Source organism: Columba livia, chromosome 28 (assembly GCF_036013475.1).
Source record: "Columba livia isolate bColLiv1 breed racing homer chromosome 28, bColLiv1.pat.W.v2, whole genome shotgun sequence".
NCBI lineage: Eukaryota > Metazoa > Chordata > Aves > Columbiformes > Columbidae > Columba > Columba livia.
In genome coordinates, this window is record NC_088629.1 from 879,548 (window position 1) to 898,982 (window position 19,435).

Consider the following 19,435-nt stretch of genomic DNA (forward strand, 5'->3'; position numbering starts at 1 on the left):
AGGGGGCGGGTGAACCCACGCGGGGGGGGCGGGTGAACCCACGCGGGGGGGGCGGGTGAACCCACGCGGGGGGGGCGGCGTGGACTCACCCCGAGCGGCTCTTCGTCCGCTTCCTGCGATAAACCGGGCGGGCGGGTTAATGAGTTAATGAGGCTGAACACGTAATTAGAGCCGGGCTGCAGTTAATGGTGATTTACAGGTTGGGCTCGTGGAAACAAACCCGGAGGGAAATCTGCGAAAACACAAACACCTGATAAGAGGAAATCGGACAAAGGCCGAGGAGCCGCTCATATCAATATTAATGATATTAATATTAATGATATTAATATAATAATATGAACGTACAGTCACATTAACACGTGTTGCTGCAGATCCTGCATTTAATAGTAATATATATTCTATTTTATATCAATAACATGATAAAATAGAATAATATATCAATAAGAGTATAATACAATTTTAGTATTCTGTGCTATTAATTATATGATTTAATTATAATGTAATAAGGTAATATTCATACACGTTAACATGCTAAAACACATTACTACATACTAATATACATTAATACACATTGATACATATTAATACATACTCATATGCACTAATACATATGAATACACATTAATACAAACGCGCTTTAATACACATTAATACTAATAAACATTAATATATACTGGTGCTTATAAAAGACATCGATACACATTAATACACATTAATACAAACCCGAGAGTTTGGGGCAAATATCCGCCCCTTTGGGAGGAAAATCAGCGATGGTGTGAGGGGAGAAAGTGACACTTCGGGGAGAAAAGTGGCACTTCGGGGCAAAACGCGGGCTGTCCCGGTTTTGGGCTGAAATCCGGAGGTTTCGGGTCGGGTGTTTCCACCCCTTTTCCCCTCATTTTCGGGTTAAATCCCGCGGTCCCGGGGCCGCGCAGCGGAAAGGGCGGGAACGGCCGTTGCCATCGTTACCTGGAGGGGGGCAGCGGAGCGCGCCCGTGTGACGTCACGCCGTGGCCACGCCCCGCCTCGCGGTGAGGGGGCGCGGCTATGAGGCAGGGCGTGTTTATTGCGGTGAGGGGCGTGGCTTTGGCGGCGTGCGCAGCGTGCCAGGGAGCGGGGCGTGGCCAAGGGGGACCTCACACAGCACGCGGAGCCGTTTCCGTTTCAATCGGTTTTTATTCCACGCGCGGTTCCGGTGGGGGGGACACGGGCGCGTCCCTCAGAGGAGCGGCCGCGGCTGCTGCGTGGGCAGGACGCCGAACCGCCGCTTCAGGGCCAGGCGGTGCCGCGAGTACTTGTCGTCGGGGGAGAAGCGGGCCGGGTGCGCCGAGCGGGTGGGCTGCCCCGCCGGGGACACCTTCTGCGGGGAGGGAAGAGATTGGTGAGGCGGCGCCGAGCCCTCCCGGAGCCCTCCCGGAGCCCTCCCGGAGCCCCCCCAGCCCGGTGCCCCCGGTACCTTGAGGGTGTAGACGCGCTCCCCGCGCTCATCCGTGTAGCACTGCAGGAACATGGCGGCGCCGAGCACCACGGGAACGGCGGGGCCGCGCGGCACCACGGGAAGGGGCGGGGTAACGAGGAGGGGGCGGGGAAGGGGAGGAGCTATGGGGGGGGCGTGGTCAAAGGCGACGCTGCGGGGAGGGGGCGTGGCGGCGCTGACGCCGCTGGGAAATGTAGTCAGGGGAAAGGAGGGGACCCAGGCGTCCGGGCCCCAGTCTCCAAGTGTTTTAGCGGCCCCTGGTGGGTCCCGGCCGCCGGGGTCCCCGGGCAGCGGCCCCGCCCCGTGAGCCCCCGACTTTGCCCCCGGCCGCCTGGGACCCTGTGCCTGGATGGACGCGCTGGGATGAGCGGCTGGATGTGGGGGTCGGGGGGTCGGACTGAGGGACCGGGGGCTCATGCCTTTAAACCCCGCTTCCTAAGCCCCGCCTCTGCCTCATAACCCCGCCCCTTGTCCCTTGCCCCCGCCCCTACCTCCTACCCCCGCCCCCTGCCTCTAAACCCCGCCCCCTATCTCCGAGCTACGCCCCTCTAGCCCCGCCCCCAATAGAGGGCCCTAAAGCCCCGGATGTGACTCGGGGAACCCGTCGCTGGGACAAAATGGCCGCCGGAGGTGTGGGGGAGGGGGGGGATACGGGGCATTGTGGGAAGGAGGGACCGCGGGATGCGGCGGCTGCTCTGCAGGAGGAAAAATGGGAAAAACTCAATTTACACAGAAAAATGTGAGAAAAATCCACCGATTTGCACAGAAAAGTGTGGGGAGCGCAGAAAAGTGGGACAACGGGTACCGGAGTGTCACTGCGGCCCCTCCCGGCAGGACGCGGCCGCTCTGGCACCGAGTCCTCCGGCAGCTCCGCGGTCGGGAGCACAGAGGTGGGGCGGGCGGTGGAGCCAGAGCGGCGCAGGCATCGCTGCGACCCCGCGAGGCGCTCTGCCCTCTGCTTCGCGTCTCGGTATCCCACAGTCCTCCGGGGGAGACCCCTGTCCCCCAACCCCTCCTGTGCCCTCCAGAACACGCCCGAACCGCCCCCCCCAGCCACCCCAAGGCGGGAGGGGGTTGGGCCGCCCCGGACGCCTGGGTTCCTGGAAAGGGCTCACGTGACTTCCCCATGTGCTATTAACAGCGCCTGTTGCTGGGCAGAGTTTGGGGGGGCCGGGACACCCCGGGTGACCCCCCCACACCGCGGGGGCTGCTGAAGCCTCTTGGGTTCATTTTTAATGTTTTCAGGGGTTTATATTTCGGGTTATTTGGGTTTTTTTCCCCCCACGCAGGGGATTTTCCACATTTGCATGTGCCCCCCGCTGCTTCCACCCCCATCCCACAGGCAGACGGGGGGGGGGGCAGCACCCAAATAAACCCCCACACCCCCTTTCCAATGCGGCTCAGACCCCAAACCCGCCCCCCAACCTGTCCCCCCCGCTTTAAAGCGGCTTCATTTTAATTTCTTCCCCCGCCCCCCCCCCTCGTTTATTTACGCAAAAAAGAATTCGGGGAAGTGGAAATTCTGCGAACGGGAGGAAGAGGAAGCGCCGGTTATCGGCGCCGCCAGGCGGGGGGGGGGGGGCGGGGGGCACCAGCACCCCAAAGCGTTTTGCATATTTGCACAGCAAAGGTTTTGCATGAGGCTCAAAAGAGCCCGTAAACCACACCCCAAATCCACTGCTTTAGGCCAAAAACGGTTTGGAAAACTAATATCTGCATGGGCAGGAACAGCCCCTGAGAACCCGCCGTCAGAAATATAAATAGTCATTAGAAATAATTAAAGAAAATATTAAAAATAGACAAATGTAGCAAGAAAAAACGCAACCAAAAAATCTCCCCTTACACCAAATGAAATGTTTTGTGATATAAATGTGTGTGTGGTGCCAAACGGCCTAAAAAATGTAAAGAGAATTTAAAATATATATATAAGTATAAAAGTAAATAGTATATAAGTGTGTGTGTATATATAATATATATATTATATAATGTATATGTATACTATATGTATACTATATGTATACTATATGTATACTATATGTATACTATATGTATACTATATGTATACTATATGTATACTATAGACATACTATATGTATACTATAGACATACTATATGTATACTATAGACATACTATATGTATACTATAGACATACTATAGACATACTATAGACATACTATAGACATACTATAGACATACTATAGACATACTATAGACATACTATAGACATACTATAGACATACTATAGACATACTATAGACATACTATAGACATACTATAGACATACTATAGACATACTATAGACATACTATAGACATACTATAGACATACTATATATAGACATACTATAGACATACTTATTTACTTTTATACTTGTATATAAGTAAAAAAAAGTTATATATATATATATATATTAAATAAACACCCCCCCAGCAAAAAACCCAAACCACACACGCACAAAAACCCCCCAAACGAACCCAAAAACCCAGCGAAAAGACCCAATCTCAGCGTCCCCCGCCAAAAAGCACCACCCGAAATTCCGCCCCAAGCGCACTGAGAACAACACGAGATTTATTGAGCAAACCCGCGGCCGTGGGGGCAGCGAGCGGCCGCGCCGGCGCCAGCCCCCACGATGCACCGGCACCGCTCCACGCTGCTCCGGAATTGGAAAGCTTTCGGCTCCGGAACGTTTTACATTCAAATCTCGGCTTCCTGGGGTCAAAACGCCTGGAAGGGGCAACTTCCCGCCGCCAAAGGGCTAAAATATCCAAAAATAATGAAAATCGAGAGAAATAGCGACTGCCGGCAGCAAGCGGTGGGGACAACGAGGCGACACCCACGTGTCGCACGAGGCTTCGCCACCCAAAGCGCTTCCACATTCACAACTCATCCTTTTTTGTGTTGTTCGCTCTGTAAAAAGTCCGTATTTTACAGATTTATCGGTATTTACAGGTTCTCTCGCCTTCTGCTCTGAAAAAAGGCGCGAATTTTGGCGGAAAACGCCATTTGCAGCAAATCAACACTCCTGGAGGCTCCGGCGCCGGGTGGTCCTGCCCGCGCTCCTTTTCTGTCCTCGTCCTCTCCACGGGAGCGGAACATCCAATTTTTTCCGCTTTTCCCCCCAAAACGATATAAATCCTCGTGGGTCTAAGCCGGAGGGCGCCGGGGGGGCGCCGGGGGTCTGTGTTGAGCCCGGCTCTGTTAGGCCGGAGCGGGGCGGCGCTCAGCGGATCATGTAGGCCAGGCTGGCGCCCAGGCCGGCCACGCCAGCAAACGCCATCAGCACGTTCCGCACGCTGCCCTCCAGGTCCTCCACGCGGAAAAAGTCCACAAATCCTTCCTGGGGGGGGAAATGGGAGTTATTTCCTCACCGTGAAGGTGTTTTCCACGGTGGAGGCGCCACCAGCATTGAGAAAAGTCAGGATTAACCCAATTTGGGGACTAAGCCACTTATTCTTTTGGTTAAAAGCGCTTCAGGTCACTTGTTGCGTTTCTGCAGCAGAGGTGACAGTGCTGAAAAAACTCAGGATTAACCCAATTTGGGGACTAAACCACTTTTTAGGGGGTAAAGCTGCATCAGGCCGCTTGTTGCTTTTCCACGGCAGAGGTGACAGCACTGAAAAAACTCAGGATTAACCCAATTTGAGGACTAAAACACTCTTTTTTTTGGTTAAAAGCGCTTCAGGCCGCTTGTTGTGCTCCTATGGTGGAGGCGACAGCGCCGAAGCAGCACTGAGAAAGCTCAGGATTAACTCAATTTGGGGACTAAACCACCTTTTTTTGGGTTAAAACCGCGTCGGGCCGCCCGTTGTCAGGAGCTCCGGGAACAGCCGAGCCCAGCTGGACGTTTCGGCCGCGGTTTTAAGCGGTGACTCATTTCTGCTTCACCCGCACACGTGGTTGTCACGGAAATAAGGACAAAAACCACCAAGGGGGTTGTTGCGCAAGGCGCCGCGCGGACTCACCCAGCCGCCCTGGCTCGTTAGCCACTCTCGCTTGGACGAGACGAGCGCGTCGGTGAGGATGGCGGCCAGCGCGCCGATGCTGCGCTCCTGCCCGATGCTCTTGAGGTGCTTGGCCACGAAGGCGCCGAAGGAGATGAGGGTGACGACGCGGCCCCAGTTGGTCACCCCGTCGCTGAACATGTGCGCGGCCACCTCGCAAACGGCCCGCAGGTCCTCCTCGCGCTGGATCTGCAGCTTCCGCAGCATCCCTGCAAAACCCCAAAAGCCCTCACGATTTAACGTCTGCAAGCGGCAAATTCGCAACGAAGCGACAGTGACACACGAGGACCTTTTGGGGTGGGATCTGCTCCTGCTCACCCGCGCCAGGCTCAAACGGCCCATCCCTGCCCCCCAACTCCAAATCCAGGCGGGTACCTGGTCATTTCATTAATGCCGTGACACATTTCCCCGGGTTTGACCCGCAGTGCCCCCTTGTGAACAAGCAAATAAGACTCTTCTGAAAGCGAAAGGTGTCGCTTGGGGGTTTTTTTGGTTCGAATTAACAGGAAACCTTGGCGGAGCTGGTTCCTCTTCAGCACGACGAGCGCGGCCACGCGTTCAGTGACCGAACCCGCAGCCTTTGGCATCAGCGAAGGGGACGAGGAGGAAACTCACGCCCTTTGCCTCAAAAATAATCAAATTTTAAAAAAGGACCATCCTCCTGTGAGCAGGAAGGGATTCGCCACAGGGCACCACCCCAACGGCTGCAAGGCAGCTCAGAGTGACACGAAACCAGGTCAAAAACTACCGAATCAGAGAGGAGTTTGGGCTGAAGGGCTGTTTAAGGCTCATCCCGTGGGCAGCGACCTCTGGGCTGGGATTTCACCACCCTCAGCACTGAAAAACACACTCAGTTCTCACTTCAAACCCACCCCCAGGACACCCGCTCACACAAGCCCAAGGCTTCGAGTTTCACTACTCCAGGACTCATCAAAAGCGGGTGAAATACATGAAAACAGCTGCAACTCGAGCCCGCTTGGAAAATTCCTCCCCCAGAAACTCGTTCCGCCCAAGCCAGGGGTGTGAGGAGTTTAAATTCCTGAGCTAATTAACGTTGGGGCCGTGGGGAGGAACCGGGTTTAATCTGTAACCTGATTATCTCCCCCGCGCACACGTTGCCAGCGGGTTTTTTTCCACCTCCTCCCCACCGAGCAAAGTTCAGTTTCGTTTTGAATCACTTCTCTGAGCTGGGGCGTCGAGTCCCCTGAAACCAGGGGCCACAGCCCGGCCGAGGCCTCGGGGGTCCCTCCCGCTCCCCAGTTTGCTGGGGGGGTCCCCCCACCCCCCAGAACTGGCCCCCAAAGGAGGGGAAGGGAGAGGACCAGGACCTATAATTCAGCCCCACCCTGGGAACTGAGGAGACATTGGTCTATAATTTGACCCCATACTGAGAAGGGGGGAACCAGGATCTATAACTGGCCCCCAAAAGAGCAGAAGAGAGGGGAGCAGGGTCTATAATCTGCCTCAAAAGGAGGGAAACGGGCAGGACCAGAGTCTAGAACTGGACCCTACATTGGCAAAAGACAGGACCAAGGTCTATAACTTGACCTCACATTGGGAAGGGAGGGGCCCAGGGTGTATAATTCAACCCAAGGGAAAGGGGCAGGGCCAGGTTCTATAACTTGACCCCACACTGAGAAGGGACAGGACCCAGGGTCTATAATTCGCCTCCAAATCAAGGGAAAAAACAAGAGCATGGGTAGAACTCAACCCCACTGAGAAGGGATGGAAGCAGTGCCTGGAACTGCCCCCCAAGGAGGGGAAGGGGGTCCCGCCCCCCGCCCCGCCGGGGAGGCGCCGGCCGCCAACCCACCCTGGAAGGCGAGCTCGTGTTTCTGCAGGACGCCGTCACCGACTCTCCTCAGCGTGTCCAGCGCTTTATCCATCACCGCGTCGCCCGAGCCGCCGGGCCGCCCGGGTCCGCACAGCAGCCCCGGAAAAAGCTGCTTCTTGACGCCGGGCTCAGCCTCACCCGCTGCTTCCCGCAGGTAGCGGCTGATGAGCTCCAGCGAGTCCTGCCGCAGCCCATCGGGCGGCTCCGGGGGTCCCGGCGGGGTCCCGGGCAGCGAATCCCCCGCGGGGCCGCGTTCGGGATCGGGCTCGTAGCCGTCCAGCTCTTCTTCGGGGCTCCATCGCGCCGCGCCGCAGCCAATCAGCGAGCGGGGGGCCGCGCCGCGGCCAATCCAGGAGTGGGGGGCTGCGCTGCAGCCAATCAACGAGCTGGGTACCTCAGGGCGAGCGGCGGTGGTCCAGACCCCCGGGGAGCCAATCAGAGCCCGCGGTCGCTCAGTGGCGGGCGCCGCGGCGGGGGCCGGCGGGGCCGCGCTGCCCCCCGGGGACGCGGGAGCCATGGCCGGGCCGCCGCCGACCCCGCAGCACAGGTTGAAGCCGACCACCGCGTTCCGCTTCATGGCGAACATGGCAGCTCAGCCCACATCGGTGCTGACGAGCACGGGCGGGGAGCGGCGCGGCCGCTTATATGGCGCTGACGCACAGGCGGGGGAAGGAGCGGGGGGAAGGTTGCGCCGGTTCCGCTTCCGCCCCACCCGCTTCCGGCTTCGCTTCCGGCCCCGCCCTGACCAGGGAGAAGCGGAGGGGGAAGGAGGGGGGGGGGGCGCCTTCCCTTCCGCGGCGTTTTGGGGTGAAAAAGGGGATAAAAGGGCCACGCTGCGGCCCCGACACGCGCCCCTTCCCCCGGCCCCGCAGCGGGTGCCCCCGCGGGGACCGTGTCCAGCTGTGGGGGCAGAGGAGCCACAGAAGTGACCGAGGACGGGACGGCCCTGCTGGGAGAGCTGGGGCGTTCAGCTGGGGAAGAGACGCGCCCGGGAGACCGTAGTGCGGCCTTTCTGTGCTTAAAAGATGGACACAGACCTTTGAGCGGGCGATGGGACACGGGGTGATGGTTTTAAACTAAAAGAGGGGAGATTCAGGCTGGATATAAGGAAATTGTTTATAACGAGGGTAAGAATCTGGCCCAGGTTCCCATGAGTGGAGACGCCCCGGGCTGGATGAGCAACCTGAGCCGGGGAGGACATTGGAAATGAGGAATGATTTCTCCCCAAAGCGCTCTGGGTGCTGAACAGGCTGCCCGGGGCAGCGCTGGAGTCGCCGTCCCGGAGGGGCTGAAACGAGGTTCTTAGAGCTGGTACTACCAGCTAAACTCGATCCTAAAGCTCTGTGAGTCCCTGCAGGGCGCAGCGGGGACGCGAGGAGCTGCGGCCGCCGGCCGTGGGGACGGAGCGCCAAGCGACCCCGGCGCCCCTGCGGAGCAGCGAGCGGCGCCGAGCGCCGGGCACGGCCCCAAATTCTGCAAGAAACAGAAACTCCCCCCCTAAAAAAACCCCCTTTGTGTGCTGCCAGGACAGCGCATTCCTGCGCTGGGTTTGCTCTGGCACAAACAAACCCGGCGCGTTCTTGGCGCGGCGCTGGGACGGCGTGTCCCTGCCAAACACACACGTGTTGTCCCCCCCCCCCAAAAGAAGCTTCGAGGGGTTCGTTTGCACAATGGCCCGTCCTGTGACGTCATCGGCGGGGCAATGGTGACGTCATGGGGCTGGAGAGCCACCAGGATGGGGATGGAGAGGGGGATGGGGATGGGGGGGTTGTTTTGAGGGTAAAAGGGTAAAACCCCTACACCCCCCCACCCAAAATCCACAGGTGGCCTGGGGGATGGTCCCCAGACACCCCATGGGCCCCCAAAAATACCCCAGACACCCCATGGGCCCCCAAAAATACCCCAGACCCCCCAAAGAAACACCCCAATCCCCAAAAAAAGCCTCACACCCCAAAAATCCCACCCCAGAGTCCCCCCCGAACATCTTACACCCCCAAAGAAACACCCCACACCTCCCCAAAAACACCCCAGACTGCCCTGAAACACCCCAAATCCCCCCAAAACACCCCACACTGACACAATCACCCCACACCCCCCAAAAAACATCCAACCCCCCAAAAACACCTCTAAACCCCCCCCAAAACACCCCAAACATCTCACACCCCCAAAGAAACACCCCAACCCCCCTAAAGCACCCTATAGCCCCCAAAAACACACCCGACACACCCCCAAGGACACCCCGGAGCCGCAGGTACCCCCCTCAGCCCCACATCTGGGGGGCAGCCCCACCGTCCTGGTTTAATTTCAACGCGTGCCCCCCCCGCAAAGGGAAATAACGCGGCGCCGCGGAAGCGTCACGGTCGCTTCCCCCCCCTCCCCCGCTGAGACGTCTTTGGTATTTCCGGCCAAACGGGGAGGGAGGAAACGAAATGCGGTTCAAAAGTCATTCCCACCCCTCCCAGCAACGGCCGTTTGCGTTGGTCACCGCGTCCTCCAAAGCAACAAATAAAGGCAAAGAGCGCTGGAGAAGAGATGAACATGTAAAAAAATTATAGCTCTATTTTTATAGATCTGATCCGTAGCTATTTACACAACGCCCGGGGGGTGGGGGGGCGCTCGTGGGACAATGACACCCACAACCTGCCTCAGGTTCCCCTGCTGCAAATCCTGAGGAGCAGGGGGGGGGAGCAAAAAGACCCCAAAACATCCACTCACCCACACGTCTTATTTTTGCCTTAAAAACTGGGCGGTTTAGCAAGGCCGGGCTCAAATTTGGGGGGGTTTTAAAAACTAATTTCAGCCCTAAAATGATGAAAATGCAACAATAAAGGAGGCAAAAAGAAGCCGATAAATGAGTGGAAGGTGGGGGCGCCTGACACCGTCACGAAGGTTTTGCCACCACCGAGGGGACACTAAACCGTCCCCAGCGCCGCCGTCGCGCCCCACGTTTGTATTCTCATCGCTAAACTCCCAATCGCACCTTCTCACCCACCGAAAACTTGTCCCGGCGCCCACCGCGCCGTCCCCTCCCCCCCGCGGCGCCGCTAACGAGGTTCCGATCATTAATCGGCGAACGCGCGCGCTGGGAGGAACAACCCGAGCCAATCCGCCCCTCGCTCGTTCGCTGTCAAAACTCAAACAGGGATGGGGATGGTGGCGCTCCCGGGTACAGTGAAGTTCAACCCGTTCAGCCAGAAAGTGAAGCGCAATAGGAGCAAAGGCGCGCGGCGCGGGCTACCCGGCCAGCTTGCTGGTGACGAGGGAGGATTTGCGCTGCGGCAGGTCCTGCGGGGTGGGGATGTGGTCGCCTGTCACGCTCGGGAGCTGCTTGTTCTTCATCTTGGCCTTGGCCATGTTGTAGTCGCCGGAATCGAAGTATTTTTGCTGGGAAAAAAAAAAAAAAAAGAGGAATTTGGGGTTATTTTGAACACGGAGACGAGGTTCCCAGGGACATGTTTAGTTTAGTTATGATTGGAATCAATGATCTAAAAGCTCTTTGCCAACCCAAACTATCCTACAGTTTGATGACTTTGTGATCTTGGCGTCCTGACAAACCCCGGGGGATTCACCCCCTCGTGTCAGCCCGAACCCCAAATTTCAGGGCAGGATCCATCAAGTAAAACTGCCCCAAAAACACAGTTTTGGGGTGTTTTTTTTTTGGCCAAAAAGAGCCCGGCGGGGGGTTCAAGAGGCGTTTTGGGGCTGGAGGACCTGGGGTGATACCCACTGATGAGGACGCAGATGAGCCACAGCTGGAAAAATTAACCGGGAATTTCTCCCGTTCCGCAGGTTTTCAGTGAGGAAATAAATCGCTGGTTTACCCCTTTCTGCAGCCTCTTCATGAGGAAATCGGAGCCGCCGGGCTTCTGGCCCAGGTTGGGGTATTTGGCTTTGAGCTTCGCCTCCTCCGCCCGCTCGGGGGGGACGGGCTCCTTCTCCGGCGTGTCCTGGGAATTGTTATCAACGTTAATTATTATTAGAAACACCTGCCCGCCCAAAACCCACAGATTTTACCCCAAATACCTGGGGAAACGGTACCTGGACCTGTTACCCGGTTACCCCGTCCCTGCGTGTCCCACAAGCCCCCACGCACCCCCCCACGCCGCCATGGAGACGCAGCTATCCCACCAGCCCTCCCGGAAATCCAACCCCCACCAGCCCCACAGCCAATGAGAGATTAGCCCTCATCAGAAGGACAACAGACGCAACCAATCAACGCAAGGGGCTGTGAAGAGCGACGTGTAGCCCAACCAATGGGAGCGGCTCGGGCCCGACCCCGGGTTCCTCACCTGTTTCTCCTGCTCTGTCTCCTCCGCGCGGGCGCCGGTACCGAGAGGGGCCGCCATGGCGGGGGTTGGCGGGAGCCTCCGCGCTCCCTCCGCTCCGCCCGGCCCCGCTCTCCGCTCCAAAATGGCCACCGCCGCCCCCTAACGCCTCAGCAGCCTGACGGACAGGCGCACTGCCCAATAGGCACAGGGAGGCGGTCGCGGTGACGTCACACATATCCAATCAGCGCCCGCCGGGGGGTGGGAGGTGTTGGAACCGCCAATGGGAAGTGAGGCAGCGCAATGTGGGCGGAGCGAGGGGCGGGGCTGCAGCGCCCCGACCCCGCCCGGTGCGGGAGCGGGACCGGCCACCCGGGGGACACCCCCGGGACACCCCCGGGGACACCACAAGTGTCCCCCAGTCCCGGGCCACGCAGGGAGGGGACAGGTGGTGACACCCCGGGGCACGTCACTGCGTGCGGGGCGGGGGGCAGCAGCTGGGGCCACCCCCAGGCTGACGACACCAGTGAGTCTTGGTGACACAAGTGCCACCAGCACCTCTGGGGACACAGGGGACACCCCCAAAGTGCAGACCCCGCCGTTCCATGGGGCGGCTGGATTCAGACGGCGGATACAGACACCCGGAGAAACAGGTTTAAATACAGAGAAATAGGTTTAAATACCGAGAAATACGTTAAAATACAGAAAAATACATCGAAATGATTTAAGCGGTGGGGGAATAATTAAAAAATATATATATAAAGTCACAGTTAGATTTTTCCTCTTACTAGAGAGTGTGTGACAGGGCACAGCCCGGGGGGGACAGAGCCCTGGGGACACAGCTGGGGTGACAGAGCCCTGGGGACACAGCTGGGGTGACAGAGCCCTGGGGACACAGCCGGGGTGACAGAGTCCTGGGGACACAGCCGGGGTGACAGTGCCCTGGGGACACAGCTGGGGTGACAGAGCCCTGGGGACACAGCCGGGGTGACAGAGTCCTGGGGACACAGCTGGGGGGACAGTGCCCTGGGGACACAGCTGGGGTGACAGTGCCCTGGGGACACAGCTGGGGTGACAGAGCCCTGGGGACACAGCTGGGGTGACAGAGTCCTGGGGACACAGCTGGGGGGACAGAGCCCTGGGGACACAGCCGGGGGGACAGAGCCCTGGGGACACAGCTGGGGTGACAGAGCCCTGGGGACACAGCCGGGGTGACAGAGTCCTGGGGACACAGCCGGGGTGACAGAGCCCTGGGGACACAGCTGGGGTGACAGTGCCCTGGGGACACAGCCGGGGTGACAGAGCCCTGGGGACACAGCTGGGGTGACAGTGCCCTGGGGACACAGCTGGGGTGACAGAGCCCTGGGGACACAGCTGGAGTGACAGAGCCCTGGGGACACAGCTGGGGGGACAGAGCCCTGGGGACACAGCTGGGGTGACAGTGCCCTGGGGACACAGGCGGGGTGACAGAGCCCTGGGGACACAGCTGGGGTGACAGAGCCCTGGGGACACAGCTGGGGTGACAGTGCCCTGGGGACACAGGCGGGATGACAGTGCCCGGGGAGGGGACATGGCCCAGGACAGGGCTCTACGGGCTTTGCAGAGCTGCTCCTCGAAGGTGACACAACCGCAGTGTCACTGGACACCCCAAACCTGTCCCCTGCCCCAGGACACGTCACCTGCGCCACCCAAGCGGCTCAAAGCCAAGACCCGCGAGTGGGACCCATGGGCACAACCAGGCAGCTCCGCAGCCCCGTTTCTGCCCCGATTTGGCCCATTTCTGCCGCTCGCTTCCCGCCCCACCAGCCACCGCTGGGCCCCCCGAGCTGAGCCGCGGGAAATCCATCCCCAAACATCCCCAAAATTCTTTGTTTTGTGGGATCACCGGCTTTCTTAGGACTTATTAAAAGCCGCCAGGACGGCCCAGATCATCTCAGCACCGCTGGCTTTGGCGGCTTCCACCTCGGGGTCGGCATCCAGAAGGTCCTTGGTCCTGTTCATGGCCACGTCGTACTTGTCGTCGGCCAAGCTGGCGAAAATGTTCTCCAGGACGTCGGAGGAGTGGGCCAGCACCAGCAGCGCCAGCGTCCGCCGGTCCATGCGGCGCGGGTCGTTGACCCAGCGCTCCAGGACGCTCTCCTGGAGCCTCCTGACCAGGCGCTGCTTCTCGGTGGCGTTGCTGACGGGGTGGGTGGTCATGTCGAACAGCAGGAAGTTCTGCTTCTCGGTGGTCAGGATGCCCTTCTCCACCAGCGCCTTGGCGATGCGCTCGCGGACGTTGCGCAGCTGGTACTGCAGCTTGAAGGGGTTCCAGGTCTCTCCTGTGGGGAGAATTGGTGAATAATTGGGTTGTTTTGGGTTGGAAAAGCACCTCAAGATCATGGAGTCCAAGCGTTAACCCACCCATGTCCTGAGAACCCCATCTGTGTGTGTTTCAACCCCCTCAGGGACGGCGACTCCAGCACTGCCCTGGGCAGCCTGTTCAACACCCACAGCCCTTTGGGGAGAAATCACCCCAAATTTGCACCCTCACCCTCCTTCTCCAGCCCCTTCCCCAGCTCTGTTCCCTTCTCTCAACTCGCTCCAGCTCCTCAAGCTCTTTCTTGTCATGAGGTGATCCCAACACCCCTGGGGCCGCCATGTTGAGCCCTGAGGTGATTCTGGCGCCATTTTGTGTGCTGAGGTGATTCCAGCGCCGCCATTTTGAGCCCTGAGGTGATTCCGGTGCTATTTTGAGCCCTGAGGTGATTCTGGCGCCATTTTGAGCTCTGAAGTGATTCTGGCGCCATTTTGAGCCCTGAGGTGATTCTGGTGCCGCCATTTTGAGCCCTGAGGTGATTCTGGCGCCATTTTGAGCCCTGAGGAGATTCTGGTGCCGCTATTTTGAGCCCTGAGGTGATGGCCCAAACCTGCCCCCAGGATTCGCGGTTTGTTCTCCCCAGTGACCAGCACGGGGACGGTCGCTGCCCTGGTCCCGCTGGCCACACGGTGCCGGTACAACCAGGGTGCTGGTGGCCGCCTTGGCTCACGTTCGTCCGCTGTCACCAACACCAGGCCCTCTTTAACTTGGCGCCACCAGCCCAGCGCAGTGCCCAGGCTGCTCCCAGCGCAGTGCCAGCGCTTGTCCCCGCCGCAGGAGCCGTTTCTGTCCCTTGGCCGGACTCTGACCCACAGCCCAGGGCACGTCCCTTTGGGAACCTCCTTCCTCCCAGGACTTTGGACCCCAGACTCGGTGAAGACTCATCATGAAACAGAAGAGGCAATGGGGAGCAAGGGCCGAGTCTTCCCATGAGCTTCCAGGAGGAAAAATAAAACAGAAAACTGTCCCCACATTGAGCCACCTCCTGCTGTTGGTGCTCTGCCCATCGCCAGGGAAGTGATGGAGAGGGGACAGAGGAGGGACGTGGAAGTGACGGCTCTGCTGGGAGAGTTGGGGTGTTCAGCTGGAGAAGAGAAGCTCCGGGGAGACCTCAGTGTGGCCTTTCTGGACTTAAAAGATGGGGACAGACTTTTGAGTGGGTGATAGGACATGGGGTGATGGTTTAAATTAAGAGATTGAGGCTGGATATAATGGAATTGTTGCCCTGAGGGTGGTGAGAGCCTGGCCCAGGTACCCAGAGAGGAGGTAGATGAACCATCCCTGAGACATCCCAGGCCAGGCTGGACGGGGCTCTGAGCACCCTGAGCTGGTGAAGATGTCCCTGTCATGGCAGGGGGCACTGGGGGGCTTTAAACGTCCCTTCAACACAAACCATCTGTGCCTCTGTGGCCATGGGGACAGGCAGCAGGGCCGGAGCCCCAAGACGGTGTCTCTACCCGGCCCGTACCCGTCAGCAGCTCGATCCAGGTCTGCACCGTCTCCGCCGGCTCCGTGGCCTTGATGTGCCGCAGGGTCTCGTCCAGCAAGACGTCACCGGTGGGCGCGTCTGACTTCAAGAGCACCTGGAAGGGACAAAAGTGGAAAACACGGCTCCAAGTGGGACTGAGGGGACGGCACCAACCCCGGAGCCTCTGGGAGCCACCAGCTCCTCGGTCAGCGTCACCTTCCTCTCCAGCAGCCTCTTCCTCCTCAGGGACAGCGGCTCCAGGCAGACGCGGCCGCGCAGGGCCAGCTCAATGAGGATCCCCCCGCGCAGGCCCGAGGAGATGCAGTCGTTCCAGAAGGACGTGTAGCCCTGGGAGGGACAGGACAGACAGAAAGGGGTGAAGAACGATGAGGAGAGGAGCTCTGCTGAGTCCCCAAACGCTGGTGACAGAACCCCAGTCTGGTTGGGGAGGGAGCTCTGGAGATCCCCCAGCCCGGGGTCACCAGAGCGGGTGGCACAGGGTCACATCCATGGGGTTTGAATGTCCCCGGGGAAGGAGACTCCAAACAGCTCTGGGCAGCTGCTCCAGGCTCCGGCACCTCAAAGCACTCAAGTTCCTCCTCGTGTTCGGGTGGAAATCCCCGTGTTCCAGTCCGTGCCCGTTGCCCCTCGTCCTGTCGCTGGGCAGCACCGAACAATCTGGTGCATCCTCTGCCGCCCACCCTGGGGTATCGATCACATCATCGGGTCCCTCTCAGCTCCTCTGCTCCAGCTGAACAGCCCCAGCTCTGCCGGCCTTTCCAGCCCCCTCACGCTCCGTGTCCCCGCGCTGGGCTCTCGAAAAGGAGAAAAAGGGTTTTCCTGGCCAGGTGAGCGGCAGCCGGCAGCTCCGACCAAGCCCGCCCTGTACCATTGCGCAACCGGGGCCGTGCGGTTCCTGCTGCGCCCACAGCGCCCAGCCCCGCCGTGAAAAATCAGAGCGAGAATGAGGAAACAACGGGTCCTTTTCCCGGGCAAGGTCCTGGCCATGGGGGGACATCGGGGGGACACGGCTGCTGCGGGGGGGGCTGCAAACAGGGAACCGCGGGGCTGGAAAAGAGCTTGAAAATCATCGAGGCCAAGCGTTAATGCACCCGCGTCCCTGAGAACCTCAGCTGTGTGTTCAACCCCTCCAGGACGGCGACTCCAGCACTGCCCTGGGCAGCCTGTTCAACACCCACAGCCCTTTGGGGAGAAATCACCCCAAATTTCCACCCTCACCCTCCCCTGGTGCAACTTGAGGCCGTTTCCTCTGCTCGTATCACTTGTCCCTTGCTTTTTCCGTCCAGGGAAGAGAAGACAGAGGAAGAAGAGGATGAGAGGGGTCAGCCGCCAAGAGGACAGAAACTGAACGTTTAAAAGCCACCAGCGAAACACCTTAAACCTCTTCCCAAGGGAAAACAACGGCTGAGGACACACAGCGCTCCTGCGCGGCACGTTTTACAGTCCCCATAGGCAACATCGTATCCCCAGCGTGTTTGTTCAGTGCATACGGACACTGGGTTGCTCGGCTTGCATAGCGCAGAGAACCGTAAATGAAACATACGTCTTTATTTGCTTTCTTCGTTTCCTTGTGAAGAAAGACAAAGGAACCTTTCATCCCTGCCCTGCCGTTCTCCACGCTGCTTTGATTTGCACAAATCCTTTAGGAGCAAGTTCTCCAGAAAAGGGTGTGGAGGTGAACACACGTTTCCATTCACCGGGCTGGGAGTTAAAATGATAAAGGGTCTGAAATAAAGGAATCAAAAGCTTCTGGGCTAACTGTAACCTCTGGAGTCAGGCCGGTTTGAGACGCCAGGCCAGTCTGCAGCCACGTCCTGCTAGACCAGAAGTTACAATAATGAAGTTATGCTGCGAGCCCATCGGATTTGGCAAAAATTGTTGTGGTTTCTTCCAACCACCAAAGCAGGAGCGCTGGGGAACCCAAGGGCTGGGAGCGCTGCCCTTGCCCTGCCTGCTGGGACGCAGGAATGCGGCGGAGCAGGGCGGGAAACGATACATAAAGTGTGAAAAGTGTTTGACTTTCCCCCTGTTGTGCGCTCCTGGGTTCCTGGAGGCTGCGGGGCCGTTCCCAGGAACGCGTTACCCAAGGCGAGGACGCCAGCGCCAGCGCAGAGGGGAGCAGACCGCGCCGTCCGCTCTCAAATATTTGCTCCGGAATTACGTGCGTGATGTTCCGCAACGAGAACATCTCCTGCTGCTTCCTGCCTGGCTCGAGCTGCCCGGCTTCGCTAGCGGCGCAGGTTCGAGCTCCGGCGCTCGCACGGCCGGGTCTGCCGGGAGCCGAGCGGCAGCAGGGCCCTGCGAGACATTAAGTAAAATAAAACAGAGTTCAGGTGCCTCCCCGGGGGTTAATTTCAGCCCAGAGAAGCGGCTGAGGAGCAGGCGGCCCATCAACCGCAGCTTTGACGCCCACAGCGTCTCTTTTCCGCAGGCTGCGGGGAAGTGTGCTAAAAAACAGAGCTAAAATCCCTGGGTTTAAGGTTCTCTTGTGCCATTATCATCCCCAGAAGCGCCCCGGATGCTTCGCGCATCCGTGCTTAGCAAAGTGGAGAACAGGAGCTGAGGGCAGACCTTGTGCTCTCTGAACTGCCTGAAAGGAGCTTGGAGCCAGGGGGGTCGGGCTCTGCTCCCCAGGAACAAGCGCCAGGAGCAGAGGAAACGGCCTCAGGTTGCGCCAGGGGAGGGTGAGGGTGGAAATTTGGGGTGATTTCTCCCCAAAGGGCTGTGGGGAATTGGAACAGGCTGCCCAGGGCAGTGCTGGAGTCACCAAACCTGGAGGGGTTGAAATACAGAGACGAAGTTCTCAGGGCCAGCATTGGGTTAACACTCGGACTCCACAATTTTAAAGCTCTATTCCATCCAAAATGATCCTGTGGTTCTCTAAGGTACCCGTTGCCTCTGACCATCCCCATGGCAGAGCTGTCAGGTCAGTTTGTGGCCTCCACAGCTCAGCTTAAGCTACAGATGAAGGCGGTTTACACCGAGCTTTGCGAAGAGGCTCCAGAGCAACTCGTACGATGCCTCCTCGAGCCCGCGGGGCCGTGTTCTCACCTCCTTGTCCTTCAGCCCCAGCAGCAGCACCTCCTCCATCAGCGTCAGCCGCATGTCTTTGGAGCCGTCGCTGTCGTCCTCGCCCAGCTCCCTGTCCGCAGCCGCCGAGTCCTCGCCGTCCGGCTTCTTGTCCGAGCCCTGTCCGGCCTCGGCGCGGCGGCCCCGGCGCGTCAGCGTCGTCATGTCCTGCGGCGAAGGGTCGAGAATCACGGCTCTTGGACACCATGGACACCGAGACACCAACCCCGGGAGGCGCAGAACACAAGGGACACGCGCGCCTTCTACCCGGGCTTTTGGCTCGCCCTGTACAAGAGTTTGTTGCCGAAGGAGGCGATGGCAGGTCCAGGGAACCCCATGATGAAGCTGAGGTCGGGACAGGGGACGCCGGGCAGCGTCTCGGGGTGACGATGAAGAAGGAGCATCTTCCTCACCCCTGCAGCCCCTTGAGCAACTTACATCCCCCGGTTCGCACCCCTGGGCTGCCAACCCGCACCCCACACCACGAACAACACCTCACAACTTTTCCCCTGTGCGAAAGTATTCAAAAACGGCAAAAGGGGAGGGAAAATCATGGCCGTCCCCCGTCCCACACCACCCCCCCGCCCCGGCCCGGAGTTTCGGGGCCGAGAAATAAAACCCGGGTTTGTGTTTTCCTCGATCTTACCCCAAAAATCTCCCCTCTCGCTTGCGATCAAACTTGGGGCCGGGAGAGGAAAAGCTTCCGCGGGGTGGGCGGGATTCCCTCCTGCCCTTCCTCCTCCTCCTCTCCGCCTCCTTCTCCTCCTCTTCCTCCTTCTGCTCCTCCTTTTTCTCCACGAACAACCCCGGTTTGTTCAGCCTTTTCTCACACGGCTCAGAAATGGTGGATCAGCCTTTGGAAAAGCCCCTCGAGTCCAACCATAACCCCCCTTGGCACAAACCCGTGTCCCTCATCTCCACCTGTTCAGCCCCCCCAGGG

At 58.8% G+C, this 19,435-nt stretch overlaps 4 protein-coding genes across 4 annotated transcripts; all 4 read right to left on the reverse strand.

The window, feature by feature from the left end:
• Positions 1–1,156: 1,156 nt before the first annotated feature.
• On the reverse strand, positions 1,157–1,949 carry NOP10 (NOP10 ribonucleoprotein). The gene is made up of 2 exons (XM_065042933.1): positions 1,457–1,949; positions 1,157–1,360 (listed from the first exon to the last, which is right to left on the reverse strand). Exons 1-2 carry the CDS (start codon positions 1,892–1,894, stop codon positions 1,220–1,222), a joined length of 579 nt encoding a protein of 192 aa, XP_064899005.1. The 5' UTR covers positions 1,895–1,949; the 3' UTR covers positions 1,157–1,219.
• Positions 1,950–4,026: 2,077 nt separating this feature from the next.
• MCL1 (MCL1 apoptosis regulator, BCL2 family member) lies at positions 4,027–7,967 on the reverse strand. Its single transcript, XM_013371284.2, has 3 exons — positions 7,293–7,967; positions 5,441–5,688; positions 4,027–4,815 (listed from the first exon to the last, which is right to left on the reverse strand). The coding sequence occupies exons 1-3, from the start codon at positions 7,897–7,899 to the stop codon at positions 4,699–4,701; spliced, it is 972 nt and encodes a 323-aa protein (XP_013226738.2). The 5' UTR covers positions 7,900–7,967; the 3' UTR covers positions 4,027–4,698.
• Positions 7,968–9,846: 1,879 nt separating this feature from the next.
• ENSA (endosulfine alpha) lies at positions 9,847–11,789 on the reverse strand. Its single transcript, XM_065042934.1, has 3 exons — positions 11,603–11,789; positions 11,135–11,260; positions 9,847–10,697 (listed from the first exon to the last, which is right to left on the reverse strand). The coding sequence occupies exons 1-3, from the start codon at positions 11,657–11,659 to the stop codon at positions 10,548–10,550; spliced, it is 333 nt and encodes a 110-aa protein (XP_064899006.1). The 5' UTR covers positions 11,660–11,789; the 3' UTR covers positions 9,847–10,547.
• Positions 11,790–12,232: 443 nt separating this feature from the next.
• Positions 12,233–19,305, reverse strand: GOLPH3L (golgi phosphoprotein 3 like). The gene is made up of 5 exons (XM_005514764.3): positions 19,142–19,305; positions 18,478–18,663; positions 15,622–15,753; positions 15,406–15,520; positions 12,233–13,899 (listed from the first exon to the last, which is right to left on the reverse strand). Exons 2-5 carry the CDS (start codon positions 18,658–18,660, stop codon positions 13,472–13,474), a joined length of 858 nt encoding a protein of 285 aa, XP_005514821.2. The 5' UTR covers positions 18,661–18,663; positions 19,142–19,305; the 3' UTR covers positions 12,233–13,471.
• Positions 19,306–19,435: the final 130 nt, after the last annotated feature.

Excerpts from the sequence above, each read along its gene's own strand:
- NOP10 (XM_065042933.1), bottom strand. The coding sequence starts at position 1,894 with ATGAGCCCCCGGTCCCTCAGTCCGACCCCCCGACCCCCACATCCAGCC. Across the intron at positions 1,361-1,456 it reads AGCGCGTCTACACCCTCAAG|AAGGTGTCCCCGGCGGGGCA; the intron begins GTACCGGGGGCA and ends CCCTCCCCGCAG.
- MCL1 (XM_013371284.2), bottom strand. The coding sequence starts at position 7,899 with ATGTTCGCCATGAAGCGGAACGCGGTGGTCGGCTTCAACCTGTGCTGC. Across the intron at positions 5,689-7,292 it reads ACACGAGCTCGCCTTCCAGG|GGATGCTGCGGAAGCTGCAG; the intron begins GTGGGTTGGCGG and ends GGGGTTTTGCAG. Across the intron at positions 4,816-5,440 it reads TAACGAGCCAGGGCGGCTGG|GAAGGATTTGTGGACTTTTT; the intron begins GTGAGTCCGCGC and ends TTCCCCCCCCAG.
- ENSA (XM_065042934.1), bottom strand. The coding sequence starts at position 11,659 with ATGGCGGCCCCTCTCGGTACCGGCGCCCGCGCGGAGGAGACAGAGCAG. Across the intron at positions 11,261-11,602 it reads AGACAGAGCAGGAGAAACAG|GACACGCCGGAGAAGGAGCC; the intron begins GTGAGGAACCCG and ends AACAATTCCCAG. Across the intron at positions 10,698-11,134 it reads TGAAGAGGCTGCAGAAAGGG|CAAAAATACTTCGATTCCGG; the intron begins GTAAACCAGCGA and ends TTTTTTTCCCAG.
- GOLPH3L (XM_005514764.3), bottom strand. The coding sequence starts at position 18,660 with ATGACGACGCTGACGCGCCGGGGCCGCCGCGCCGAGGCCGGACAGGGC. Across the intron at positions 15,754-18,477 it reads TGGGGCTGAAGGACAAGGAG|GGCTACACGTCCTTCTGGAA; the intron begins GTGAGAACACGG and ends TGTCCCTCCCAG. Across the intron at positions 13,900-15,405 it reads CTGGATCGAGCTGCTGACGG|GAGAGACCTGGAACCCCTTC; the intron begins GTACGGGCCGGG and ends TTCTCCCCACAG.